General features: G+C 42.5%; 1 protein-coding gene across 1 annotated transcript in view; it reads left to right on the top strand.

The window, feature by feature from the left end:
* SPOCD1 (SPOC domain containing 1) overlaps positions 1 to 24,869 on the top strand; it is a 200,190-nt gene that overhangs the window by 83,972 nt on the left and 91,349 nt on the right. The window contains exons 5-6 of the mRNA XM_040337069.1: positions 19,375 to 19,525; positions 24,137 to 24,290. Coding sequence (XP_040193003.1) covers positions 19,375 to 19,525; positions 24,137 to 24,290 — 305 coding nt within the window. The remainder of the gene's footprint in view (positions 1 to 19,374; positions 19,526 to 24,136; positions 24,291 to 24,869) is intronic.

Genomic DNA, 24,869 nt, shown 5'->3' on the forward strand with positions numbered 1-24,869 from the left:
AACGAGGACATTGTTGTTCCATCATTATGTCCTCAGCCGAAGAACCCGAAGGAAGCCGTTTTACATTCTCTAGATGTGGTTCGGGCCCTTCGAGTTTACTTGTCGGCGACAGCTCCGTTCCGGAAGTCGGACTCGCTGTTCGTGTCTGTGTCCGGTCCCAGTAAGGGCCTGGCAGTCTCGTCGGCCACCATTTCCAGGTGGATCCGACAGGTTGTGCTTCAGGCCTACGCCCTGAAGGGGCGGGCGCCTCCCTTTCGGGTCACGGCGCATTCGACCAGGGCGATTGGAGCCTCCTGGGCTTTCCGACACCAAGCCTCTGTGTTACAGGTGTGTAAGGCTGCGACCTGGTCGTCGGTCCACACTTTCTCAAAGTTTTATAAGGTGGATGTGAGTGCATCTTCTGATGCCTCATTCGGCCGCAGGGTGTTACAGGCGGCAGTTTAAGGTTGGAGTTCCTCCGTTGAGTAACTCCGGTTTTGTTTGGGGTGTAACCTGTTGTTTGCTGTGTTATTTTTCCCACCCCTCGTTTTTTGACACTGCTTGGGGACGTCCCGAAGGTCAAAGAATGCTGTGTCCGTCTATGAACGAAAGAGAAAAAAGGATTTTTGTACTCACCGTAAAATCCATTTCTCTGAGTTCATAGACGGACACAGCACCCACCCCTCCTTGGTTTGTACTGCTTGTTACGAACTGAAGCTGCTGGAGCAGGGTGTGGGTTATGCCTGGGGGAGCCACGCCCCCTGGGAGGAGCGGCATGAGGGAAAGTTTTAACACCTTGAGTGCTGTGGAAATTCTGCCTAAAATCTCCTGGTAGGAAGAACATAACCCGAAGGTCAAAGGATGCTGTGTCCGTCTATGAACTCAGAGAAATGGATTTTACGGTGAGTACAAAAATCCTTTTTTTTACGGCATTTTCTGTCTCCATCTGTTTCATGGTTCCTGACAGAAAGCTAGTGACTGAGAGTCACCCCCCCCCCCCATGTTTCTCACTGGAGCACTAGACCGTGGAGGGGGTGGGAGCGGCTTGCTCTGGCTCTCAGCGGCGGCTCGCTGAGAGGCTGAGCTAGATGCTGCTCCAGACTAGTGGGGGGATCTCGACCATATGGTCGCAATCTTTCCTGAGCCTGGTCTGGCTCTCTGACATCAGCTGACAGCAGGCTACAATGTGCTGTCAGCTGAAAACAGGTCACAGAAGTGCAGAATGATCCACAGGAGAAGTGCAGCCAAACAAGCTTTGGCTGTACTTCTCCTTTAATGAAGACACCTCTTTTAATTATTGGTAAGCTGTAATATATAAAAATTATGTTTTTGGGCTCAATACTGCTTATCAGATGTCTTTGTCTCATTTTTCATTCCCCTGGGCCATTTTCTAGCTCTTGGTGAAAGTTTCTATATCTTATGGCCTTTGCTAACCTCTCCCCCTTGTCTCTAAATCAACTTACATAGTCTTTGGTGTCTTGGATCTCATAACATTTCTTTTTTATCTTTTCATTTCTGGTTATGAAGAATGTAAACAAGCACATCACGTACAAATAGCAAGAAACTACGAACCAAATAGACAGGAACAATAAAAAACAAACAGAGCATAGAGATAACATCAAAATGACATATTGACCGAATCCACTGCACAGGGACAGATAACAAGATTACAAGTAGGAATCATCTGGGCTTTATGAGAAAATATACACCAAACATACCTGTTTGCTTTCTTGCAAGAGTAAGTGCTCCTTTTATGAAAAAAGGATTTGATCTTTTGATTCACTACTGTGCCGAACATTAAAGTAAACTCAGGAAAGTGGCTAAATGATCAAACGAAGCAATATATTTTTTTCTCTGTGTCCATTTTTAAGAAAAACATATCAATGATGTTTAGATACAAGACGTGAATGTCTGTTGCTTCGGAAGGCATTAGAATTAAGTATTACCTTTTTGTTACTTAATGTTCTTCTGTTTGTATATTTAGTTACTTGTTTGAGTATTGCAGTTTTCATTATTTTCTTTCTACCGCAGCATTTTTTTTTTTTATAACACAGAAAGGCCCTTTTTTTTTTGTATTAAAGTCACTTAGTATAATGAAGAAAAGTGGAGATATTTAGAATAATTTGATTTCTATTCATGGAATCCGAGAGACTTCGTCTTTATTGTGATAACCTGAAAGCGGCTTTGGTAATATTTTTCAGCTTTGAAAGAGAAACCATACCATAGCAGGTCTCCATACCATAGCAGGGCGGAAGTGACGTCAAAACTTCACTTCCGCCTGTAGCTCTTAAAGGGCCATTTTTTTTAATGACAACATTTTTATTTTTATTTTTTTGTTGCATTTAAGTCCAAATATGAGATCTGAGGTATTTTTGACCCCAGATCTCATATTTAAGAGGACCTGTCATGCTTTCTTCTATTACAAGGAATGTTTACATTCCTTGTAATAGGAATAAAAGTGACCCCCCCTTTTTTTTTTAACAAAAAACAGTTTTAAAATCAATAAAATTAAGTAAAATAAATAAGATATATATTTTTTTAAGCGCCCCATCCCGACGACCTCGCGCACAGAAGCGAACGCATATGAAAACAATGTTTAAACCACACATGTGAGATATCACTGCGATTGTTAGAGTGAGAGCAATAATTCCAGCCCTAGACTTCCTCTTTAACTCAAAACCTGCAACCTGTAGAATTTTTGAAACGTTGCCAATGGAGATTTGTAAGGGTAAAAGTTTGTCACCATTCCACGAGCGGGCGCAATTTTGAAGCGTGACATGTTGGGTATCAATTTACTCGGCGTAACATTATCTTTCACAATATAAGAAAAAAATGGACTAACTTTACTGTTGTCTTATTTTTTAATTAAAAAAAAGTGATTTTTTGTGATTAAAAAAAGTGATTAAAAAAAGTGATTTAGTGCCCGCTAACAGGTGCTGCCATGATGGATCTGAAATGACAGGTGCTCTTTAAATGTAAGGACTTTTTCTTGCTGGTAGTTAGAATCTTTAATATTTGCAAACAAAATAAAGGTTTCCTATTTAGAATAATAAGCTGTCAGGCTGTAATCATACAGTGCAATAAAGTGCACATAGATTTTCCAAACAATTGTATAAACGAATATTCCTGAACTTTGTTTTATCTCATGGTTACTGTGAAATTGTGTGAATGCATCAATGCAATGCGTGTTATCTCAGCTTGAAGATTCATTAAATGATTTTTCATATTGCAGAATATACAGTCTCATGCTACATAACTAAGCTCCATTTCATGCTGAATCAACTAAAATATTAATGTATCCTAAATAGAAAACTCTTTATATAAATTATTACTCCAAAAAGCATTTTATTAAAATAAATGTGTTAAAAATTTTTTAAATATCAATTTAAATCAATAAAAATCTGATTTGTTTAATTTTTTTTAATCATTGATTTTTTTCCACCCTGATATACTGTGATATGCTGCATAAATCTCTCTCCACAAAGTCTGGCTGCATCCATTTTAACTGGCAGCTGAAGCTACTGCCTGTTTACCTCCTGGATTCACACAGACACTCACGTTCAGCTCTGCAGCTCTCATTGGCCCTGTTATGACTCATCCTCCCTCCCTTCCTGGAAAACTCACTAGAGCGAGAGAGAGCTGTGCATGATGTCATCATAACCCAAGGCTTTTTACCAGAGAAGAAACAGGGAGTGGGTGCCTTGCAAAAGTATTCACCCCTTGGCATTTTTTGTGTTTTGTTGTCTCACAACCTGAAATTAGCATGGATTGTTTGAGGATTTGCATCATTTGATTTACAGAACATGCCCACAACTTTGAAGATTTTTTTTTATATTGTGAAGCAAACAACAAATAGTACAAAATAACAGAAAAAGTCAATGTGCATAACTGTTCACCCCCTAAAGTCAATTCTTTGTAGAGCGACCTTTTGCGGCTATCACAGCTCCAAGTCGCTTTGGATAAGTCTCTATGACTTGCCACATCTTACCACTGGGATTTTTGCTCATTCCTCCTTGCAAAACTGCTCTATCTCCTTCAAGTTGGGTGGTTTGCGCTTGTGAACAGCAATCTTTAAGTCTGACCACAGATTTTCTATTGATTGAGGTCTGGGCTTTGACTAGGACATTCCAACACATTTACATGTTTCCCCTTAAAGGAACACTAAAGGTTTGTTTTTTATTAGATCAATTGATTGCTGTAAGCTAGAGCATTTAAATGTCACTTACCTCATTTTTACTTTTGACCTCCAAAATACAGTAATCCAGGTTTGAAAATGCCATTTCCTGTCACTCCTCTTCTTGCTTTCCACCAGCATCTGAGCCGTTTTGCATGGTGGAAAGCAGAATGTGCTCACCCCCTCCCTATGACTACAGCCCTGCGTGAAGATGCTCTCTTATCCCTCACAGGCATGGAGGCTAAGCCTAATGGGAACTGTAGCTCCCATTAGGCCGTGATGTAGCAAGAATGAATGCGCACCGCAAACCAGGAAGTCAGTGAGAATAATGATTCAGGAGTGACGCAGGTGAATAAAACAGCTCGATTTCAACAGGTATCAAACTATGGGACTGTGACATCATAAGAGGCCTATATAAATCGGTGCGAGCCGCGCACCCGGCATTACAGTGGGAAGAAGCGCCGCGTCAACATCGAAAGAAGAGAAGAAGGCAGAAGATGGCAAAGAAGAGTGGGCTGCGCCGCCGCTAGTAATTGAGTTAACACGAAGATAGCGGCGGCCAGCCCTGAAGGAGAAGGCACCGGAGAGCGAGCGGGAGAAGAAGAAGCGAGGAGCGCCGAGACGAGAGCGGAGAAGATGAGAGGGGAAGAGAACCAGACGGTGGTGAAGACCGACACCCCCCCCCCCGCCGAAGACGTCGAAGAAGAAGGCCCCCCCTCGTAAAAGAGCTAAAGAAGAGAGGGGGGCCCCCGGAGCTGACTAATAAATTACTTTAAAAACCCTGTGTTGTGTGTTTATTTTTATTGACATTTTTCTTCCAGGTGAATGGGTAGGGTTACGATGTACCCCATGTTCATTCACCTAGGGTGGGGGGCCGGTATCTCCCATATTCCGATAAGCCCCTCCGCCCGCAGACATCGACAACCAACGGCCAGGGTTGTCGGGAAGAGGCCCTGTCCTTATCAACATGGGGACAGTGTGCTCTGGGGTGGGGGGGTCGCAGTGCGCCCCCCTGCCCCAGATCACCCATCCCCCCCATGTTTAATGTTGAGGGCATGCGGCCTGGTACGGCTCAGGAGGGGGGGGGGGCGCTCGCTCGTCCTCACTCCTTTCCTGACCGGCTGGGTGGCGTGCTTTGGATACGGGTCTGGTATGGATTGTGGGGGGACCCCCACGCCGGTTGTTCGGCGTAGGGGGGTTCTCCTTACAATCCATACCAGACCTAAGGGCCTGGTATGCCCCTGGGGGGAACCAATGCCGGGTTTTTATTTAAAATTTGGCATGGAGTTCCCCCTCATGATTCATACCTTTTGCCGCAGGTAGAATTGGCGGGAATCCAAGTCGGATCCCCGTCGCTTCTATGATGGCTTTTTCCCCATTGCGGCAAGCCGGCTCGTCGCTGGCTCCCGCGATGGGGCTCGTAGGTGGTCAATCTCACCAAGAAAGGGAGCGAGATTGACACAATATCGCGGTCACCCACTGTACGTGCCTCACTGTGCCATTATTACATGCCTCACTGTGCCTTATACATGCCTCACTGTGCCATCATTACATGCCTCACTGTGCAATTATTACATGCCTCACTGTGCCATTGCCGACCTCACTGTACCATTCCATTCTCTGCCTCAACGATCTCCCTACCTTCTCCTGTTTGCAGAGTATGTCAGATGGCGGCCATCCATCATTCAAAAGTCGCGCCTCCTCCTCAGGCTGTTCCGTGATAGGCGGAACACTCATTTTCCCAGCAGAGCCTCTGTTCAGTGTTACACCCATCACGGATGTCCGAGGCCGAGGATGAGAAGGCATCCGTGATAGGCGGAACACTGAACAGAGGCTCTGCTGGGAAAATTAGTGTTCCGCCTATCACGGAACAGTCTGAGGAGGAGGCGTGGCTTTTGAATAATAGATGGCCGCTGTCTGACACACAGGTACCCCGCGTATAAGACGACCCCCGACTTTTGTGGCATTATTTTAGATGCAAAAGGTCGTCTTATACGCCGGAAAATACGGTATGTGTTGAATTATTTTGAGGGGACAGCAAATTTACACTGTTATACAAGCTGTATACGCACTAATTTGTAGCAAAGTGTCATTTATTCAGTGTTGTCACATAAAAAGTTATAATAAAATATTTTAAAAAATGAGAGGGGTGTACTCAGTTTTGTGAGATACTGTATATAATACGACCTGAGCTCAGTTTTAAGTATCTGTCATAGCAATTTAGTGTCGACCATATCATGTGTAAAGCACAGTATACAATGGGTAAAATAAGTATTGAACATGTCCACCATTTGTTTAGGTAAATATATTTCTAAAGGTGCTATTGACATGAGATTTTCACCACATGTCGGTAACAACACAGGCATCCCTACATACAAAGAAACCAAAACAAATAAGTCCAAAAATGTGGTTATGTGTAAAACAATGGATCGACACATGGAAAAAGTATTGAACACACTAACTCAAATGTATTTAATGCGTGTTGCAAAATCTTTTGTTGGTAATGATAGCTTCAAGACACCTCCTGTATGGAGAAACTAGTTGCATGCAATCCGGTGTGCTCCACGGAACGCCATCCTCCTTCTCCTGCTACCGAGAGTGTGTGGTTCGTTCACAGCTGCCAATAGAGGCAAGGAGCAACGGGGATTCCGCCCTACAACACTCTGGGCAGACAAAGCATCCATCACATCCGGGCACATAGTGGACAAAACCATTTACAGATAAGCCCTATATTACTGCTCTTTTGTGAGTGTTACCTTTATATAAATTTCTTTTGAATAAAGATTCTAACTACTACGCTTAGAAGGCGCTGCTTTTTTCCCTTTTGTTACTGTTTCAGATGCATCTTCTATCTGCAAGCTGGCAGCCTTCTCTGTGCTAGTATAGTTCACTTTTTAATGGACTAATATATGCAGTCCTTTTCTCTCCCCCTACATCTTATTAGATCCCCCTTCATTGTATTAGTGTTTTTCAACCTCATCCGGAGTGCACTCGATTAACCCCTGGTTTTCTTATCATCCTGGTAGATGGCTGCAGATTTTTATCAAGAATATCTTGGTATATTTTCCCATCCAGCCTTTCTTTAGTGAAATTAAAGCGGTGGTTCACCCTAAAAACTACTTTTTCTAATTCCACTGCCCCCCCACATTACAATCCGATTAAGGCTCTTATTATTTTTTCCATGCTGTACATACCTTAGTACAGCATATTCACCCGTGCATCCGGGTTGCGAGTCCCGCAGGAGTGGGCGTTCCTCACATGTGTGTGATTGACGTTTTGCCCAAAAACGAGCTCCCCCCGTCGCGTAAGCCGCGTCACGGTTGGCGAAAGGAGCCGAGCGGCGAGTCGGCGATATACTGCGCATGCGCATCGCCGTTCGGCTCCTTTCGCCAATCGTGACGCGGCTTACGCGACGGGGGGAGCTCGTTTTTGGGCAAAACGTCAATCACACACATGTGAGGAACGCCCACTCCCGCGGGACTCGCAACCCGGATGCACGGGTGAATATGCTGTACTAAGGTATGTACAGCATGGAAAAAATAATAAGAGCCTTAATCGGATTGTAATGTAGGGGGGCAGTGGAATTAGAAAAAGTAGTTTTTAGGGTGAACCACCGCTTTAAGTTTGCCAGTATCGTATGCTGAAAAACAGCTCCACACCATTATGATCCCACCTCCAAACTTCACTGTTGGTAGGCATCCAAACAGTTCAATTTTGGTCTCACCTGACCAGACTATATTCTCCTAGTATTTCACAGGCTTGTCTAAATGTTGTGCAGCAAACTTTAAACAAACTTCAACATGCTTTTTCTAAAGCAATGGAGTCTTGCGTGGTTAGTGTGCATATAGGCCATGGCGGTTGAGTGCATTACTTATTGTTTCTTTGAAACAATTGTATCTGTTAATTCCCGGTCTTTTTTAGGAAGCTCTCACCAAGTGGTCCTTGGCTCTTGGACAACTCTTCTGATAATATTTTTCACTCCTTTGTCAGAAATCTTGCAAGGAGCACTTGGTCTTGGCCGGTATATGGTGAAATGATATGCTTTATGGTCCCAACAGTGCTCACTGGAACATTCAGAAGTTTAGAAATCATTCTGTAACCAATGCCATCAGTACAATAAGGTTGCAAATGTCTTGAAAGAGATCTTTGCTTTTACCCATCATGAGATGTTTCTTCTGTGACACCCTGGTAGCGAGACACCTTTTTATGAGCCATCAGTTGAGACTGAATCAGCTGATATTAATTTACACTGACAAGGGCAGGATTGCTTTTTAATTACTGATAGATTTCAGCTGGTATCTTGGCTTTCCATGCTGTTTTGCACCTCCCTTTCTTCATGTGTTCAATACCTTTTCCCTGTGTCATTCCATTTTATTACACATAACTTAATATTTGAACATATTTTTTTTGTATCTTTTTATGAATAAATTGCATGGGTTTTTGCAGATCTGTGGTGACAATTTCATGTCAATAGCACCTTTAGAAATATATTTACCTAGAAAAATGGTGACGTTTTCAATACTTATTTTACCTGCTCTAATTCAATATCTTCTTCTCTTTCACCAATGAAGTCATAAAATGCTTCACCAGAGGGCACAGACAATATAAAACAAGTATTCTATTGTATTCCCATTAATGAGAATATAAACCATGAGACATAATTGCACCAAACTAATGTCAGAAAACATTTGCATAATTCATTCAAGCAGACCGAAAACTGCATGACTATTCTTTTAAATCATTGTTTTCTGCTTCTTATCGAATGTTCCCAGGGCTGTTTTATAGGCCGACCACAAACAAATGTCTACAATTTGTTCCATTCTGTTTTGATTTAACACAGTATGGGCCATCTCTGCAAACCGATTTTTTTTTTAATTACATGCAATTAGCATATGTAAATAGTAGTGGCAATATAGAAATCTGCCATCATAGTATAAGATACTTAGGTTTCTTTTGTGTAGTGTAAACATCCGATGCAGTCAGAGGTTAGAAGCTGCTTTTCCTATCTGTTTGACTATTAATGGCTTTTTATTTTGTATAAACACCATCTGAATTTTAAGTTTCCTCTGTGATAGATTTGGTATTTATTGATCGTAAAACGATATAAATGCCTATTTGCTTTCATAGAGAGACTTGGGGGATCAGAAGAAATATTGGTATACAGTAAATGTAGTATCTATCAATTTTCCCTCACATTAACTCCTTCCCACTGAGCTTACGCATATATGCGGCCTTAGCTTTAGGGGGTTATACCAGGATAATGCCTGCAGATGCAGGCATCATCCCGGTACAGTTTTTTTAGAGCGGGCGGTGGGCCCTTCAGGAATAACAACCGATACAGCTAAATATTGCTTGGCTTTTAAACCGGAGGAGTGAGAGGGGACGTCCCCCCTTCCGCGGCACTTACCGGGCCTCCCGTCCCACCGGGAGACCCGAGACACGATCCTGCACTTCAGCTGGCTAGAGTATTACTGGAAGGAAGCTGGAAATTGATTTATTACAGTCTTCTTTCTGTAAACACTGAAGCAACGTCACAACGTCTCTTCCAGTTTACTCGGCTGCCAATGGCAGTTTAAAAAAAAAATTACAGTATTCAGAATTGCCGTTTTTTCGCCGATCTGAATACTTTGAAGTGCAAATAAGGGATTTGGGGTCCGATCCCTCCATAAAGAGTACCTGTCATCGCCTATTACTGTCACAAGGGATGTTTACATACCTTGTGACAGCAATAAAAGCGATACATTTTTTTTCCTCTAAAAGTAACAATGTAAAAAAATAAAAGAAATGAGAAATATATATATAATTTTAAAGTGCCCCCGTCCTACCGAGCACGTGGAGCAAAGAAAACGCACACGTAGGTCGTGCGCTCACATGTAAGAAGTTACGTATCGCCGCAATCTTCAGAGCGATAGTAATAATTCTAGCATTAGACTCTGTAACTCTAACCTGGTTACCGTTTTTTTTTTTTAAAGCGCCACATATGGAGATTTTTAGGTACCGTAGTTTGTCGCCATTCCACGAGTGTGTGCAATTTTTAAAGCATGATATGTTGGGTATCTATTTACTCGGTGTAACATCATTATACAAAAAAATTGGGCTAACTAGTATTTTTTTAATTCATGAAAGTGTATTTTTTCCTAAAAAAAATTGCATTTGAAAGACCGCTGCACAAATACAGTGTGACACAAAATATTTCAACAACCGCTATGTTATTCTCTAAATTCTCTGTTAAAAATATATATATAATGTTTGGGGGTTCTAAGTAATTTTTTAGCAAAAAATACGGATTTTATTTTGCAAGCAACAAATGTCAGAAATAGGCTTATGCCCTGTACACACAATCAGTTCGTCTGTTGAAAACGGTCTGATGGGTTTTTCCATCAGTTATCCGATGAAGCTGACTGATGATCAGTCGTGCCTACACACCATCAGTTAAAAAAACGATCCTGTCAGAACGCGGTGACATAAAACACAACGACGTGCTGAAAAAAAATGAAGTTCAATGATTCCAAGCATGCGTCGACTTGATTCTAAGCATGCACGGATTTTTAACCTATGGACAGACGATTGTTTTTTTCTATAGTTTTTTTATCCATCAGATAATTTTAAAGAAAGTTCCTAGTTTTTTGACTGATGGATAAAAAAACGATGGGACCCACACACGATAGGTTAGTCTGATGAAAACGGTCCACACATGGGTCTTTTTTTAGTGTCAATGAGCTTTGGAGTTTATTGTCTTTTTTCTGAACGCCCAAAATTTGCGTTCAAAGTGCCGTTTTTCGGCGGGAAAAAGCGATGCAAAACGCTAATAAACGCTCAAAAACGCTGGCTACGGCGTTTTTTTGCGTTTTTTTATCCATTGATAAAAAAAAAGCTAAAAAACGCTACACTGAAAAACGCTAATAAATGCTATTTCAAAAACGCTAAAAAACTTTGAAAGGTTCCCTGCAAAGCTACTGGCGTTTTTTATGTGCATGGAGCCTAATAGTAAAATATCAAACATATACAAACCAGAGGGTCATCATACTGATTTTGGGGTTGGATACATTTCTGGGGAAGTAGGATTGGGGGGTGAGACACATGAGACACAGGACAGAAAGAAAAAGAAGGGTGAAGGAGGATGTAGTAGTGTGAGAGGACTGCAGGCCATGCCCCTTACAGGTGGAGTAGCTGTGTTAAAACCAGAGGGTATCATTCGGTCAGCCTGGGGTTGCCAGATCGCCAAAAATGTCATAGTGTCTAGAAGTCTGGCCTGAATCTTCTACTGGAGCATTGCCCGAGTTATTCTGGTCTTCCAGCTATTGTCTGCAGCTGTAAAAATAGGGACTGTCAGTCTATGTTACTGATACTTTTAATCCAACATACCGTATTTTCCGGCGTATAAGACGACTTTCTGGATGCAAAAAAATGCATCCAAAGTCGGGGGTCATCTTATACGACGGGTACGGTCTCAGTACTCACTTTTTTTTCCCCCAGCGGTGACAGTCTCCATACGGCGAGCGCGAGCGTGAATGATTTCAAAGCCGCGCCTTCTCTTCAGAGTGTTCTGTGATAGGAGGAACAAAAATCTTCCCAGCAGCGCCTCTGTTTTGTGTTCCTCCTATCACAGATGCCTTCTCATCCTCGGACGAGATGAGAAGACGTCCGTGATAGGCGGAAACAGAACAGAGGCGCTGCTGGGAAGATTTGTGTGCCGCCTATCACAGAACACTCTGAAGTGAAGGCGCGGCTTTGAAATCATTCACGCTCGCGCTCGCCGTATGGAGACTGTCACCGCTTGCACAGTGGCAATGTGGGGGCATGTAATGGCACAGTGGCAATGTGGGGGCATGTAATGGCACAGTGGCAATGTGGGGGCATGTAATGGCACAGTGGCAATGTGGGGGCATGTAATGGCACAGTGGCACAGTCTGGGCATGTAATGTAATGGCACTGTCTGGGAATGTAATGTAATGGCACAGTCTGGGCATGTAATGTAATGGCACAGTCTGGGCATGTAATGTAATGGCACAGTGAGGAATGTAATGGCACAGTGAGGAATGTAATGGCACAGCGAGGAATGTAATGGCACAGTGAAGAATGTAATGGCACAGTGAGGAATGTAATGGCACAGTGAGGAATGTAATGTAATGGCACAGTGAGATTTGAAAAAGCCTGTTTCTGTCAGCGGTTCTGGCTACCCCTCAGCTTCCAGACAGACTAGTAGGAAGGGGGTAGTCTTATACAGTGAGTATATCCCAAAATCCAAAATTTTCCTGGAAAATTAGGGGGTCGTCTTATACGCCCAGTCGTCTTATACGCCGGAAAATACGGTAAATAAGGGCTTTATATGGAGTAACTACAGTGTACAATATTTATTTCCAGAGATGTGGCTCGCCTCTGTGGTTACACCCAATCTTGCTGTGTAAACATCTGGACACCACTAGAGGACATCATTTGCAAATGGAAATTCTGTTCTTCATTTAGCTGAAAGAACAATCTGGCTTACAGAAGCACATATTCCAGGGCAAAGCAGGATACAGAGCAACATTTCTGAAAAGCTGACCTTTCCTGAAAAAATAACACATTGGCTAGGATTTTCCCAGAGCTGGCAGCCTCGTCCGTGTCTCATCTTTGATAAAGATAATGTCAACTTGAGATCTGTGTTTTACTTCTTACCTAGGGTTATGTCCTCTTCCTCTTCCCAAATCATGGAAGGACATTGTGCTCCCCATGGTAAGGGCTGCCAGGGTAAATGCTATGAGTTCCTTAAAGTGTTTGTCAAGGCAATATTTTTAAAAATTAAGTTTAGCACAACTGTACAACACATGCACATTTTCACATGTTTTATCCCATGCTACAAATACAGAAAAAAACTGTTGTGCTAGAAATATATAGCCAGATTCAGGTACACGTGCCTATCTTTAGGCGGGCGTAGCGCATCTCATATACGCTACGCCGCCGTAAGTTAGAGAGGCAAGTACAGTATTCACAAAGAACTTGCGTCCTAAGTTACGGTGGCGTAGCGTAAATGGGCCGGCGTAAGCGCGCGTAATTCAAAGTAGGCTGTAGTGGGCGTGTTGTATGCTAATGAATTGTGACCTCACGTAAATGACGCGCCTAACGAACGGCACATGCGCCGTCCGTGGACGTATCCAAGTGCGCATGCTCAAACTTACGTCGCAAATACTCAATGCTTTCGACGTGAACGTAACCCCATTCACGGACGACTTACGCAAATGACGTAAAACGTGTAATATTCTACGCTGATCCGACGTCCATACTTAACATTGGCTGCGAAATTAAATACAAAAAACTCTCTATTATAAAATAAAAATATAATACTAAATTCCAAAAGTGTCTCTGTGTCCAAAAAAAGACCCCTCAGAATCTGTAAAAAAAGTCCCAATAAGTGTTCAATCAATGCATCGCATGTAAATGAAAAAACAAATCTTCTTTCTTGAATATTCTTTATGTGCAAAAAGGAAAAGGAAAGCCGTCACCAACAAATCCAGTGTTCTTAATCACCCTCTAATTGGTGTTGAAGCAAACAAATGTGCTTACCAGAATTAGTGGACTATTATGGTTAAACAATAGTCTGCTAGACATATGCAGGATTGTGCCTGCATGCACATCGGACAGGAAATCAATAATGAGCCTCAATGCCAGGGATTCCAGATAGGATATAAAATGAAACAAAAAAGGCAATGGAGATGCCAATAGTGTATTATCGCTTTAAAATTTATTGTATAAAAAAATAGAAAAAACAAAAGACAAATGGCCCAGATGGCCTCTTACTTCTAAAAGTGCCTACCCGGCACTGGGGCTGCAGGCGTATCACCGCTACCTTGCGGTGCGGTAAGAGGCAGGGTCGTCTGGTCCGGTGCTAACTCCGTAGCACGGCTCGGCGTCCCAGCTGACAGCTCGTACGGGCAGGGAGGCACGTCACGTGATCGGGTCCGCCTCCGACGTACGTTTCGTCAGGTACAACGTCTTCAGGGGGGCGTGCCCGATCACTATTGCATGACGGTATATGTAGTCTCAAAGAGACTACTGATTGGTCCAAATTAGAAGGGTGAAATGGAAGCAGCCGCGGTGCCGTTTAACCTCCCTGGCGGTATGATTCTGTCAGAAAAAACATGCTAAAAGCGGTACCATTATTTGCAAGGAAATTTGGCGTTTTATATTGTAGGTCTGTAATTTTTAGAAATAACTCACTTAAATCTGACCAAACAAGATTCTAATAGGCATCCCAGGTATGACATTTTTTTAAAAACAAAATTATAAATTATAATATAATAAATAATTATAAATAATTATAACAAATAATAATATAATTATAATAAAAATTATTCAATAATGTAATCAAATCAAAATCACTGAAATTTGCTCAGTTGCAGAATTGTTGCTGTCATTATTTTTTTTTTTTTATGACGAATTTCCCCACAAATCGCTATCGCACAATTCTGCAAGTGATTATAATTTATTATCGCTGTTTTCTAGCTGATCTAAAACTATTTTTGACATAAAGGGACACTTTTGGTTGCTATGGACAATCTACAGTTTGCAGGGAGAAAGAAACGTTTTTATTATATAAAATGACATGCATGCCACAGGACAGACCACTAGGGACAAGGGGGGTGTGTTTTTTTTACATACAGTACTGTAATCTATAAGATTACAGTATACTGTATGTAAGGTGTTTGTTTACTTTTTTGAATTTGGCGCCGTTCTCCGTCCCCGTGCGTCGTAACGTCGCAGGGAACGGAGATCGGCGTCACACGGAGGCACTGTGTGAATCGAGCGAGGTCCCGCTCGCTCACACAGCGCGGTGGCATCGCTGGATCCAGGGACAAGGTAAGTAACTTGTGCCTGTGGATCTAGCGAGGCAAGCCCGAGTCTGACTCGGGGTTTCCGCTCGCAGCAGGAAAATCTAACCCCGAGTCAGACTCGGGAAGACCGCCAGGCAGGTTAAGCTATATACTAAAGCATAACAATCAAGTTGTAGAATAGATCATTACATTATAGTTTTACAGCAACGGATGCTTTAATAATTTGCTAAATAGACCCAAAAAACACAAAAAACAACTGAGTCACACAAAAAAAGCCTAGCAAATAACAAAAAGCCGGGGGATTCTGAAAAATACTGCACTCGCATCCCTCCGGGTGTGCACACTAAAATCCATCATGAACACCAATATATATTAAAGAACCATCTCGCAGGCCAAAAAGCTACATAGAAGTGACTTATTGATAGAAATAGGGCATAGTAAAGTGTCGTAGACATTATATGAGAGATCCACAACATTAACAACATAAATTGGGGTAACTGGATAACTTTGCCTTTGTATATTTTTTTATACAATAAATTTTAGAGCGATAATACACTATTGGCATCTCCATTGCCTTTTTTGTTTCATTTTATATCCTATCTGGAATCCCTGGCATTGAGGCTCATTATTGATTTCCTGTCCGATGTGCATGCAGGCACAATCCTGCATATGTCTAGCAGACTATTGTTTAACCATAATAGTCCACTAATTCTGGTAAGCACATTTGTTTGCTTCAACACCAATTAGAGGGTGATTAAGAAGACTGGATTTGTTGGTGACGGCTTTCCTTTTCCTTTTTGCACATAAAGAATATTCAAGAAAGAAGATTTGTTTTTTCATTTACATGTGATGCATTGATTGAACACTTATTGGGACTTTTTTTACAGATTCTGAGGGGTCTTTTTTTGGACACAGAGACACTTTTGGAATTTAGTATTATATTTATATTTTATAATAGAGAGTTTTATTGTATTTAATTTCTCACCCAGCACGTTGGTTTACTATTCAGTAGCACTGAGTGGTTTAGCGCCCTCTACACATTTTTTCAATTATCACAATCAGTATTGTTTTTGAGGTGCAGCTTTTATTTTATTTTATTTTCCAATTCAATTTAAATTATTTTGTTTGGCGCTGAATGTTAATTTTTCATTAACATTGGCTGCGCCATCTTTTTGGTGGTTTATCTTTACGCCTGAAAACGCCTTACGTAAACGATGCGACGGGCGTGCGTACGTTCGTGAATAGGCGTATCTTGATCATTTGCATATTCTCAGCGTAAATCGGCGTACGCGCCCCTACCGGCCAGCGTAAATATGCAGCTAAGATACGACGGCGTAGGAGACTTACGCCGGTCGTATCTTAGCAACAGAGAAGCGTATCTCAATTTGAGCATACGCTTTAAGATACGACGGCGCAGATTCGGACTTACGACGGCGTATCTACTGATACGCCGTCGTAAGTCTTTGTGAATCTGCCTAATAGTGTGCTCACTTATTTTTCTTTTACATGACAACACAGTGTATTTGGAGATGTCAAGTTGTCAGCCCTGCCTACTTAATTTCTGATGGATTACAAAAAATACAGCACTCTCCTCATACACCTAAAATTACCCCTTTTTTTTAACCACAGTGTTTTTTTGTGGAAATGAAGAAACATGCTGGTACTATGGGCGTTAAACACTGAGTTAGTAATGGTCATCTAGAGTCATTAATGTGCAGGTCATACACAGAGGGAGGAGGCAGTGAAGGGGTTAATGTACTGATTACATACAGTGGCAGGATAGAGGTGAGGGGGTTAATATTCATATGGACCAGATACGGGAGGTGGGGGGTTAATTTACAGGTCACTAGGGACATTATTTGCGATAGTATGTGTTGGAGAGAAGGGATCAGGAAAAAAAGAATCCTGTGTATTAGCACCAGAATGATTAAATCGGCAATTGCAACTGCTAAACCATTCATTCTGTGCCCATTCATATTTACACAATCTCTCTCCTTCCCCTGCTGTAAGGAGAAGGGGAGGGACCAGTACTGTATATTGTACCTTTTGATTGCTGTGATAACCAATCACAGTGATTGCATGGTACCGAGCTGCTTGGATTGGCTGAGTGCAGTGACCCTGTGTTCCCAGCTGTTTAATGAGGCTGTTTGTGTGGCACTGGAAAGCTCCGGGGGTTTTACACTAGAGTACACAGCTAATAAATGTTTGAATGTAACCATGTTAGACTTTCTTTTTAGATTTCAAAGACTTTGGGGGTTATTTACCAAAGGCAAATCCACTTTGCACTACAAGTGCAAACTACAAGTGCAAAGCGCACTTGAAATTGCACTGAAAGTGCACTTGGAAGTGCAGTCACTGTAAATCTGAGGGGTAGATCTGAAATGAGGGGAAGCTCTGCTGATTTTATCATCCAATCATGTGCAAGCTAAAATGCAGTTTTTTATTTTCCTTGCATGCCCCCCTCGGATCTACAGCGACTACACTTTCAGTCCAATTTCAAGTGCGCTTTGCACTTGTAGTGCAAAGTGGATTTTCCTTTCGTAAATAACCCCCTTTGTAATGTTCCTGTATTTTTGTATTGCAATTACCACAGTAGAAACAAGGAGTTTTTCCTGATGGATGAATTATTTTGTTTGTGGTGTGTAATTCAGTGCAGTTGGCCACAACAACTAGAGTTACTGAGATCTGCAGAGGAACACTTGTTTTTTTCATGCTATATTACATTTTATTCTTTACCTTCTTACAGGGTGGGGAGCAATGTGTTTAAAGAAGGCAACGTGTACAGGGAGTGGAGCAATGTGCACAGAGGTGAACTGTGCACAGGGAGGGGGGGCAGTGACTGCAGGAGGGGGCAGTGTGCACAGAAAAGAGAGAAGTGTGTACAAGAGGGCCGTGTGTACTTGTTGGGGGGGGGGGATATATATACATGGAGGGGGACAATGTGTATAGTGTGTACAGGAAGAGGGACAATGGCCCAGATAATGTGCGCCTTGCTCTCTGTGAATCTGGGCCAATGTGTATAGGGGGCAGTGTGTACAGGAAGAGGGATAATGTGTATAGGGGGCGGTGTGTACAGAAAAGAGAGAAGTGTGTACAAGACGGCAGTGTGTACTTGTTGGGGGGGAGAGATATATATACATGGAGAGGGACAATGTGTGTATTTGGGCAGTGTGTACAGCGATGGGGCAAGAACAGTAGTTTGCTATCCATTCACATGAGAATGCAGCTGATTTTGTTTACTTGATGTCTATGATACTTTTTTGGCTGGACATATGAGTTACATTCCTTCTCCCCTTGTGTTTAAAGTGATACTAAAGTCTTATTTCTTTTTGTTAACAATAACAAACATGTTATACTTACCTACTCTGTGCAGTGGTTTGGCACAGAGCAGCCCATATCCTCCTGTTCTCGGGTCCAGCGCTGCTGTTCCTGGCCCCTCCCTCCTGCCAAGTGCCCCCACAGCAAGCAGATGTGGGGGCACCCAAGCTGAGCTGCTGCTCTACGTGTCCATTCAGACCCGCCCCCTCTTTCTCCTTATTGGCTCACTGACTTTGACAGCAGCGGGTGCCAATGGCGCCCGCTGCTGTGACTCAGCCAGTCAGAAAGGAGAGTCCCAGGCAGCAGAGGTTCTCGTGCAACATTGCTGGATCGAGATGGGGCTCAGGTAAGTATTTGGGGGGGGGGGGCTACTGCACACACAGAAGATTTTTTATGGTAATGCATAGAATGCATTAAGATAATAAAAATACCTTCTGCCTTTAGAACCACTTTAGGAAACAGAAAAAGCAGGGCTGAAATGGAGCTTGCATACTGCTTGGTGGGCAGAAACGGAACATGGTAGTAATGGGTTTCAGGGATTACTTAGTACTCCAAGTAGACAAACTCAGTAATGGAGCTCTAGATAGATGGAAACATTTGGTGTACTTTGTTCTACTGACCACCTTACCAATTGTTGTTTTGTTTCATCCATTTTATATTTTCAGTTGTTATAGATGAATGAAGTATTCTCTAAACTGTTAGCCTTATTTTTTTTGTATTTAAACCCCTTTCACACAGGGCAGATCTGTTCGAGCTGAATCTGCCTGCTCGGTGGGGGACAAGGACAGAGCCTGCTCTCCTCTATGAAGCTGTCAGATGGAAAGGGACTGCATGTCCCTTTCCATCTGATTGACATCCGATCTGGCCCGCTGGCATTCGCCATCCGTCTGTTTTCAGTGGATTGTGTCGGATTGGATGCCAGGCAGGTGTCAGTAGACACATGTCCGCTGACATCTGCCTCCCCATAGAGGACAATGGGTGGCCCGATCAGGTCCACCTGAAAAAAGGGCAGGCGGACCTGATCGGTCCAATCGCGTGAAAGAGGCCTAATAACTTATAACAATAATTTTGTTTTTGTTTTTTCATACATAGGTTCAAAATTATGCCCAAGCAAAAAAACATCTAGAAAGAAACCTTACAGAAAAGAGAAAACCTCAGCATCCCACAAGCAGGCCTCAGCAGTGTCAAAGGAACAGATCCGGGCCACATTCGTACAGGGACTCAGTGATGCTCTGCTGAACAGGTACAATAGAAAATGTAAATGATACTGCACAACATTTCATTCTAATACAGTGGAACCTCGGATTGTGAGTAACGCAGTTAATGAGTTTTTTGGTAATACAAGCTATTATTTTTTTTTAAATCCTGACTCGGTTTGCGATTGTTGTCTCGCAAAACGAGCAGGATTCAAGAATTTGTGGTGTGCAGTACGGCATTTGGCCAGAGGTGCGGGGTGCCAGTGACACTCGGAGCCGATCGGAAACACTCCGTTCCCAAGTGTTTCCGAGCCTTTACGAGTCTCGGGAACGGATAGTTTCTGAGTATTTGCGCGCGGTCTCCGAGTATTTACGACTCTCTCCAGCACCCCCCACCTCTGGCCACACGCGGTATTGCATGCGATAGAAGTCAATACGGAATTAATTATCTTCATTTCCCATTGACTTCTATGGGGAAACTTGCTTTGATGTGCAAGTGCTGTGGATTACAAGCATTCTCCTGGAACGGATTATGCTCATAATCAAAGGTTCCACTGTACTAAAAAAATTGTATAAAATTATATTGTATTAGGCTGGAAATATATTAAAGCATTTGTTTCTCCCAACACTTCATATTCCTGATATGTGCCTGCTGTAGCATGTACTTGTATGAGAAAGTATCCTGTTCTCTTTGTATTGCTTTCCATATGTGAAATCCCTTGTGTCCCTGCGAGTCCCCTTGCTTTCCCATTAAAAACTGACCACATAAAGCAGAAGACCACACAATGGTCAGTTTTCTAGCTTAGCTGGGAACTCTCCTCCAATGATCAGACCTGTCCTGACACGCCCCTGCTACACAGCCATTCACTGGGAAGCTCATTGTGCTGCTGCTTCTCCTTTACCCAGCTCTTATGAAGCTGAGAACAGAGGAAATGTGATCACTTATAAAAAAGGTATTTATAATGTTTTTATTATATCGAAACACAAATGTTTTGCCTCTCATTTCTATTTTAAACTGAATGGGTTGTTTTACAAAGTGATCGTTTACCATCACTTTAACCAGTTCCGGATCACCTACCGCATATATACTGCGGCAGGGATGCCTGGCTGCACAAAATCACGTACAGGTGCGTGATTTCGTGCATGTGGGTTTGGACGCGCACCGCTAGAAGACCGCTCTCGCTGTGATTGGACACAGCAGGAGCCAGTCAGAGGGATCTGCTGCTCGTTCACAGGAGAGACAGATCAGCAGCTCGCTGACAGGCTGAGACTGCCATCAGTCCAGGCACCTGGTGTATCCAGTGAGTGGATACAATTTCTGCAAAACAATTTTCTCTCTCCCCCTTTTCCCATTCCTCCTCTTATTTCTGTCACAAGAGGAAAGGTATCTACCTGTTTTTCTAGGTGGGGATAATAAGTTTTCTTCTTCTTTGGAGGAGATTCGGAGTCTTCCCATTCCAGTGCAGCTTTTACTGCCATAATGAATGGTTGCACCATTGCGAAATCAAAGCCTGAAACTTCAGGATCCTCTGCCGAGGAGAAAGCGGTATCTTCTCCCTCTGCCTGGAAGGTTGGCTGTTGTCTGGGTAATCAGCCTGCCTAATCCACTGGGCTAGAGTCACCCCTGAAGTGCCTGGCCCCTCTGTAACTAGAAAGGGTTGAATGGCTTGGCTTAGACCTGGTGCAGGGCCCATACTCTGTTTGTCCGCCTCTGTCCCTGATTGTCCGAGATGACTGGAAAATTTTGCCAGGGTGTGACAGACTACTTGCTTGAGTAAGGTTGACACCTGTTGACTCTCGTACTCCTGGTCTCTGGCAAGCTGTCTGAAGCAGTTGCTGCAAGCTAGCTTTCCCAGCATAGGATCATCTCCACATGACCAACATTTGCCTTTCAGTTGCTGAGCCCTTGGAGGAGAAGCAGTGCGCTTTCTCTTAAGTGTGCATGTGCGCCCTTTGTACTAGGGTCTGCTAGGACTGGAGGAGTCACTTTCTGCCCCAGAAAATTCTTGACAATCCAGAAAGTCTCTGGACCTTCTAGAGCGGGAGTCTGAGCAGCTGGGGCTGAAATAGACAAGAAGACACACTCGTCAGGGCATAACACACTCTTTTCTCCCGCATCCTCTTACTTACCCAAAGGTGGCCCTTACCTGATAGTGCAGGTGTCTTGGTTATGTGGTGTTAGGCTCATGCTGGCGGAAGAACTGAAAGGTGCAAAGGGGACTGCATGGCAACAGAGAGAAAAAAATAAGGGAAGCAAGAGAGGGAAAAATACATATATACCCCCTTTTATTTTTGGGCAAATAGAAACAAATTTTAATACAAATAAATCTGGGCTCCACAGCAGTCATGCCACAAGAGGGACATCATGTCTGATCAGAGAACACCTCAAAGGGTGTTTGTTCTCAGAGGCCCCAAAAGACCACCAGAAGGGGCTCCTCACCTTGTTGGTGCATTAAGCAGCCTAAGATGTGGGACTGCGTTCTGGGAGAGGCTTGAACCCAGACGGACTGTAACGTAGTTGGCAGGTAAGAGCTTATCCTGAGTGTAACAGTCTGTAGGTGTTGATCTTTAAGGACAAAAAGGAGAAATGAGGAGGTAGCTCTTAGTAAGACTTTTATAGAGCTAAACAGGTCCTGTGGGTGAATATAGGGGCGGAGCTATATCATATGTATGTTGGCATCAGGAAATCCTATTATTGCACGTCTTTGGGAGGCAAGTGTCTCTTTGATGCATCTTTTTTTTTTAACAGAGATATCTTTGATGCATCTTTAGATAACTTTATCAAGGATCCCTGCTGAACCGATCGAGATTCAAACCGCATATGGGCAGGCTGTACCAAGTTGATCAATCCCCCACTCTCCCCCCTCCCCCTGGGAGAATACAATGGCTCCATGGCAAGAATTTCCCTATCAACATTGTGTTGATGGGGGAATCAAGCTAATTTTTTCCTGCAACCTGTGGTTGCAATAAATATAGTTGCACCATGTATGACAGGCCTACCAGCTTCTGTGGAAACACATACACAATATTGGTATAGTATTCAGCGCTAAACTATCTTATGAAAAAAATTTAAAGTTTAAAATCTAAATGAAAAGGCATGCATCTGCATGCTGATACATGAAGGTGCAACCATGTGAATGGTGAGTGAATTGAAAGTTCTGGGGGATGAACCCCAAAAAATTAGTCTCTAAAAAAGTCTCTAAATTAAAGCTGTAAAGGGAGCGAGGCTGCTTTAGGCACGGGCTGGGGAACCCGATCACTGTGACCAAAAGGAAAGCAAAAGGACCAGAGAGAAGTGCCAAGCCAATCCTTTAAACAGCTTAAAGGGTCACTAAAGGATTATTTTTTTTTAGCTAAATAGCTTCCTTTACCTTACTGCAGTCCTGGTTTCATGTCCTCGTTGCTCGTTTTTGCTCTGATGTTGCTGTAAAACTGCTCTGTTCTGGACACTTCCTGGTTGTCTGGCTCCTTATGAAAAAAGTCATGGGAGAGTTTAGTTTTGTTTTCCTAGCCATGACTCTCTATGGCACTGTCCAGCACAGAGACATAAAATAACATGCAAAGACTAAACTACTTTCAGTTTCGTTTTTGCATCTAAGAGGCACATTATATGATTGATTTTTATCTATTTTTAATCATTTTTACTGTTTTATGTCTCTATATCCTGTAAACAGTCATTTTAGCAAAAAAAAAAAAATTTCCTTTAGTGATCCTTTAAGAATTTATTCAGTATATAAGTATGTAACAACACTAAAAACTTGCTTGAAAAATGTTGAAGCACTTGCAGAGTGCTAGAAGCGGGTGGGAACTTCCACATGCAGTGTCACAGGACACTCCTGTGACACTGCATGTGGAAGTTCCCAACCGCTCTAAGTTTTTAGTGTTGTTACATACTTATATACTGAATAAATTCTTAAGCTGTTTAAAGGATTGGCTTGGCACTTCTCTCTCCTCCTTTTGCTTTCCTACTAGCTTCTGTACATAGCAGTGAAACCTCATATTGTCTCAGAAATATTTTTGTGTTCTTTGATAAATTCTAATGCAAGGCATACACTGAGAAAATTTCTTTCCTGCAACCACGGGTTGCAGGAAAGACATTTGCTTGATTTCCCTATCAACACAGACAGTGTTGATGGGGGAATCCCTCCTGTCGAGCCATTGTATTCCCCTGGTGGGGACGGCTTCCCTGCCCCCTGAAGACAGTGATTATTGGTAGCGATAATACCAGCCATAAGCAATAATTGTATGTAAAATCCTGCAGACTGGTTGTACCCAAGTTAATCAACTGGGTACATTTAGCCTGGCCATACATACACCAATCTAGCGGGGTCTCGCTGAACCATCTGTGATTCCAAACGTCTATGGTGGCGTAAGAAAAGGGTTATACAGTGTTTACAAAAGTCCTGTTTTATATAGGTAGTCCTCTAAATAAAAAACAGGAATTTTACCTACTGAAACCCAAAGTGATCATTTTCCCCACAGTGGTTCTAAAGCTTTTTTTCCCTAAATTGCAAACAGTGTTTATTATGTCCTGGTTGACAACACAAATGTAATGCTTACAACACTCCTTGAGTGTCCTTTTGGTATATATTGGTAAAATCAATAAAAGTTTATTAAACCAGAAAAAAAATATATAACAATTTTTACTGATACTGCAGGATCCAAGAGACAGAAAACGCCCAGGAGGAAACTGTGAAAGACCTGGCAAAAACTGTAGAGCAGGAAATGTTTGACTTGTATTGTGATACTGGAATAAGATACAAAAATAAGTACAGAAGTCTGATCTTCAATCTGAAAGACACCAATAATAAGGTACATTCCATATTTCTGTTTAAAAAGAATATTTGCATGTGGGGGCTGAAACAATATGCATTACAAATAAATGACAAATCTAAGTTAGCACTGATTTTATTTTTGCATAATATCCAGTCTTGGCATAAGACCTCTAATGCCCTGTATACACGACTGGTTTTCCTGTCGGAAAAACTGCGATAACAGCTTTTGGCTGTGAATTCCGACTGTGTGTATGCTTCATCGCAGCTTTTCCGACGGGAAAACTGCCGAAAAAAAAAAAGAGAGCAGGATCTCTTTTTTCCCCATCAGGAAAAAATCCTAGTGGGAAAACTGTTCGTCTGTATGCTTTTCCGACGGGGAAAAAACATGCATGTTCGGAAACAATTCTCCGCATGCTCGGAAGCATAGAACTTAATTTTGTCGGCTCATCGTAGTCTTTTACGTCACCGCGTTCTTGGTAGTCAAAAGTTCACCGGAATTTTGTGTGACCGTGTGTATGCAAGGCAGGCTTGAGAGGAATTCCGTCTGGAAAACCATCGTTTTTTTTTTTTCGACAGGAAAACTGGTCGTGTGTACGGGGCATTATTCTTAAAGCAG

The sequence above is a fragment of the Rana temporaria genome, chromosome 2 (assembly GCF_905171775.1).
Source record: "Rana temporaria chromosome 2, aRanTem1.1, whole genome shotgun sequence".
Classification (NCBI taxonomy): domain Eukaryota; kingdom Metazoa; phylum Chordata; class Amphibia; order Anura; family Ranidae; genus Rana; species Rana temporaria.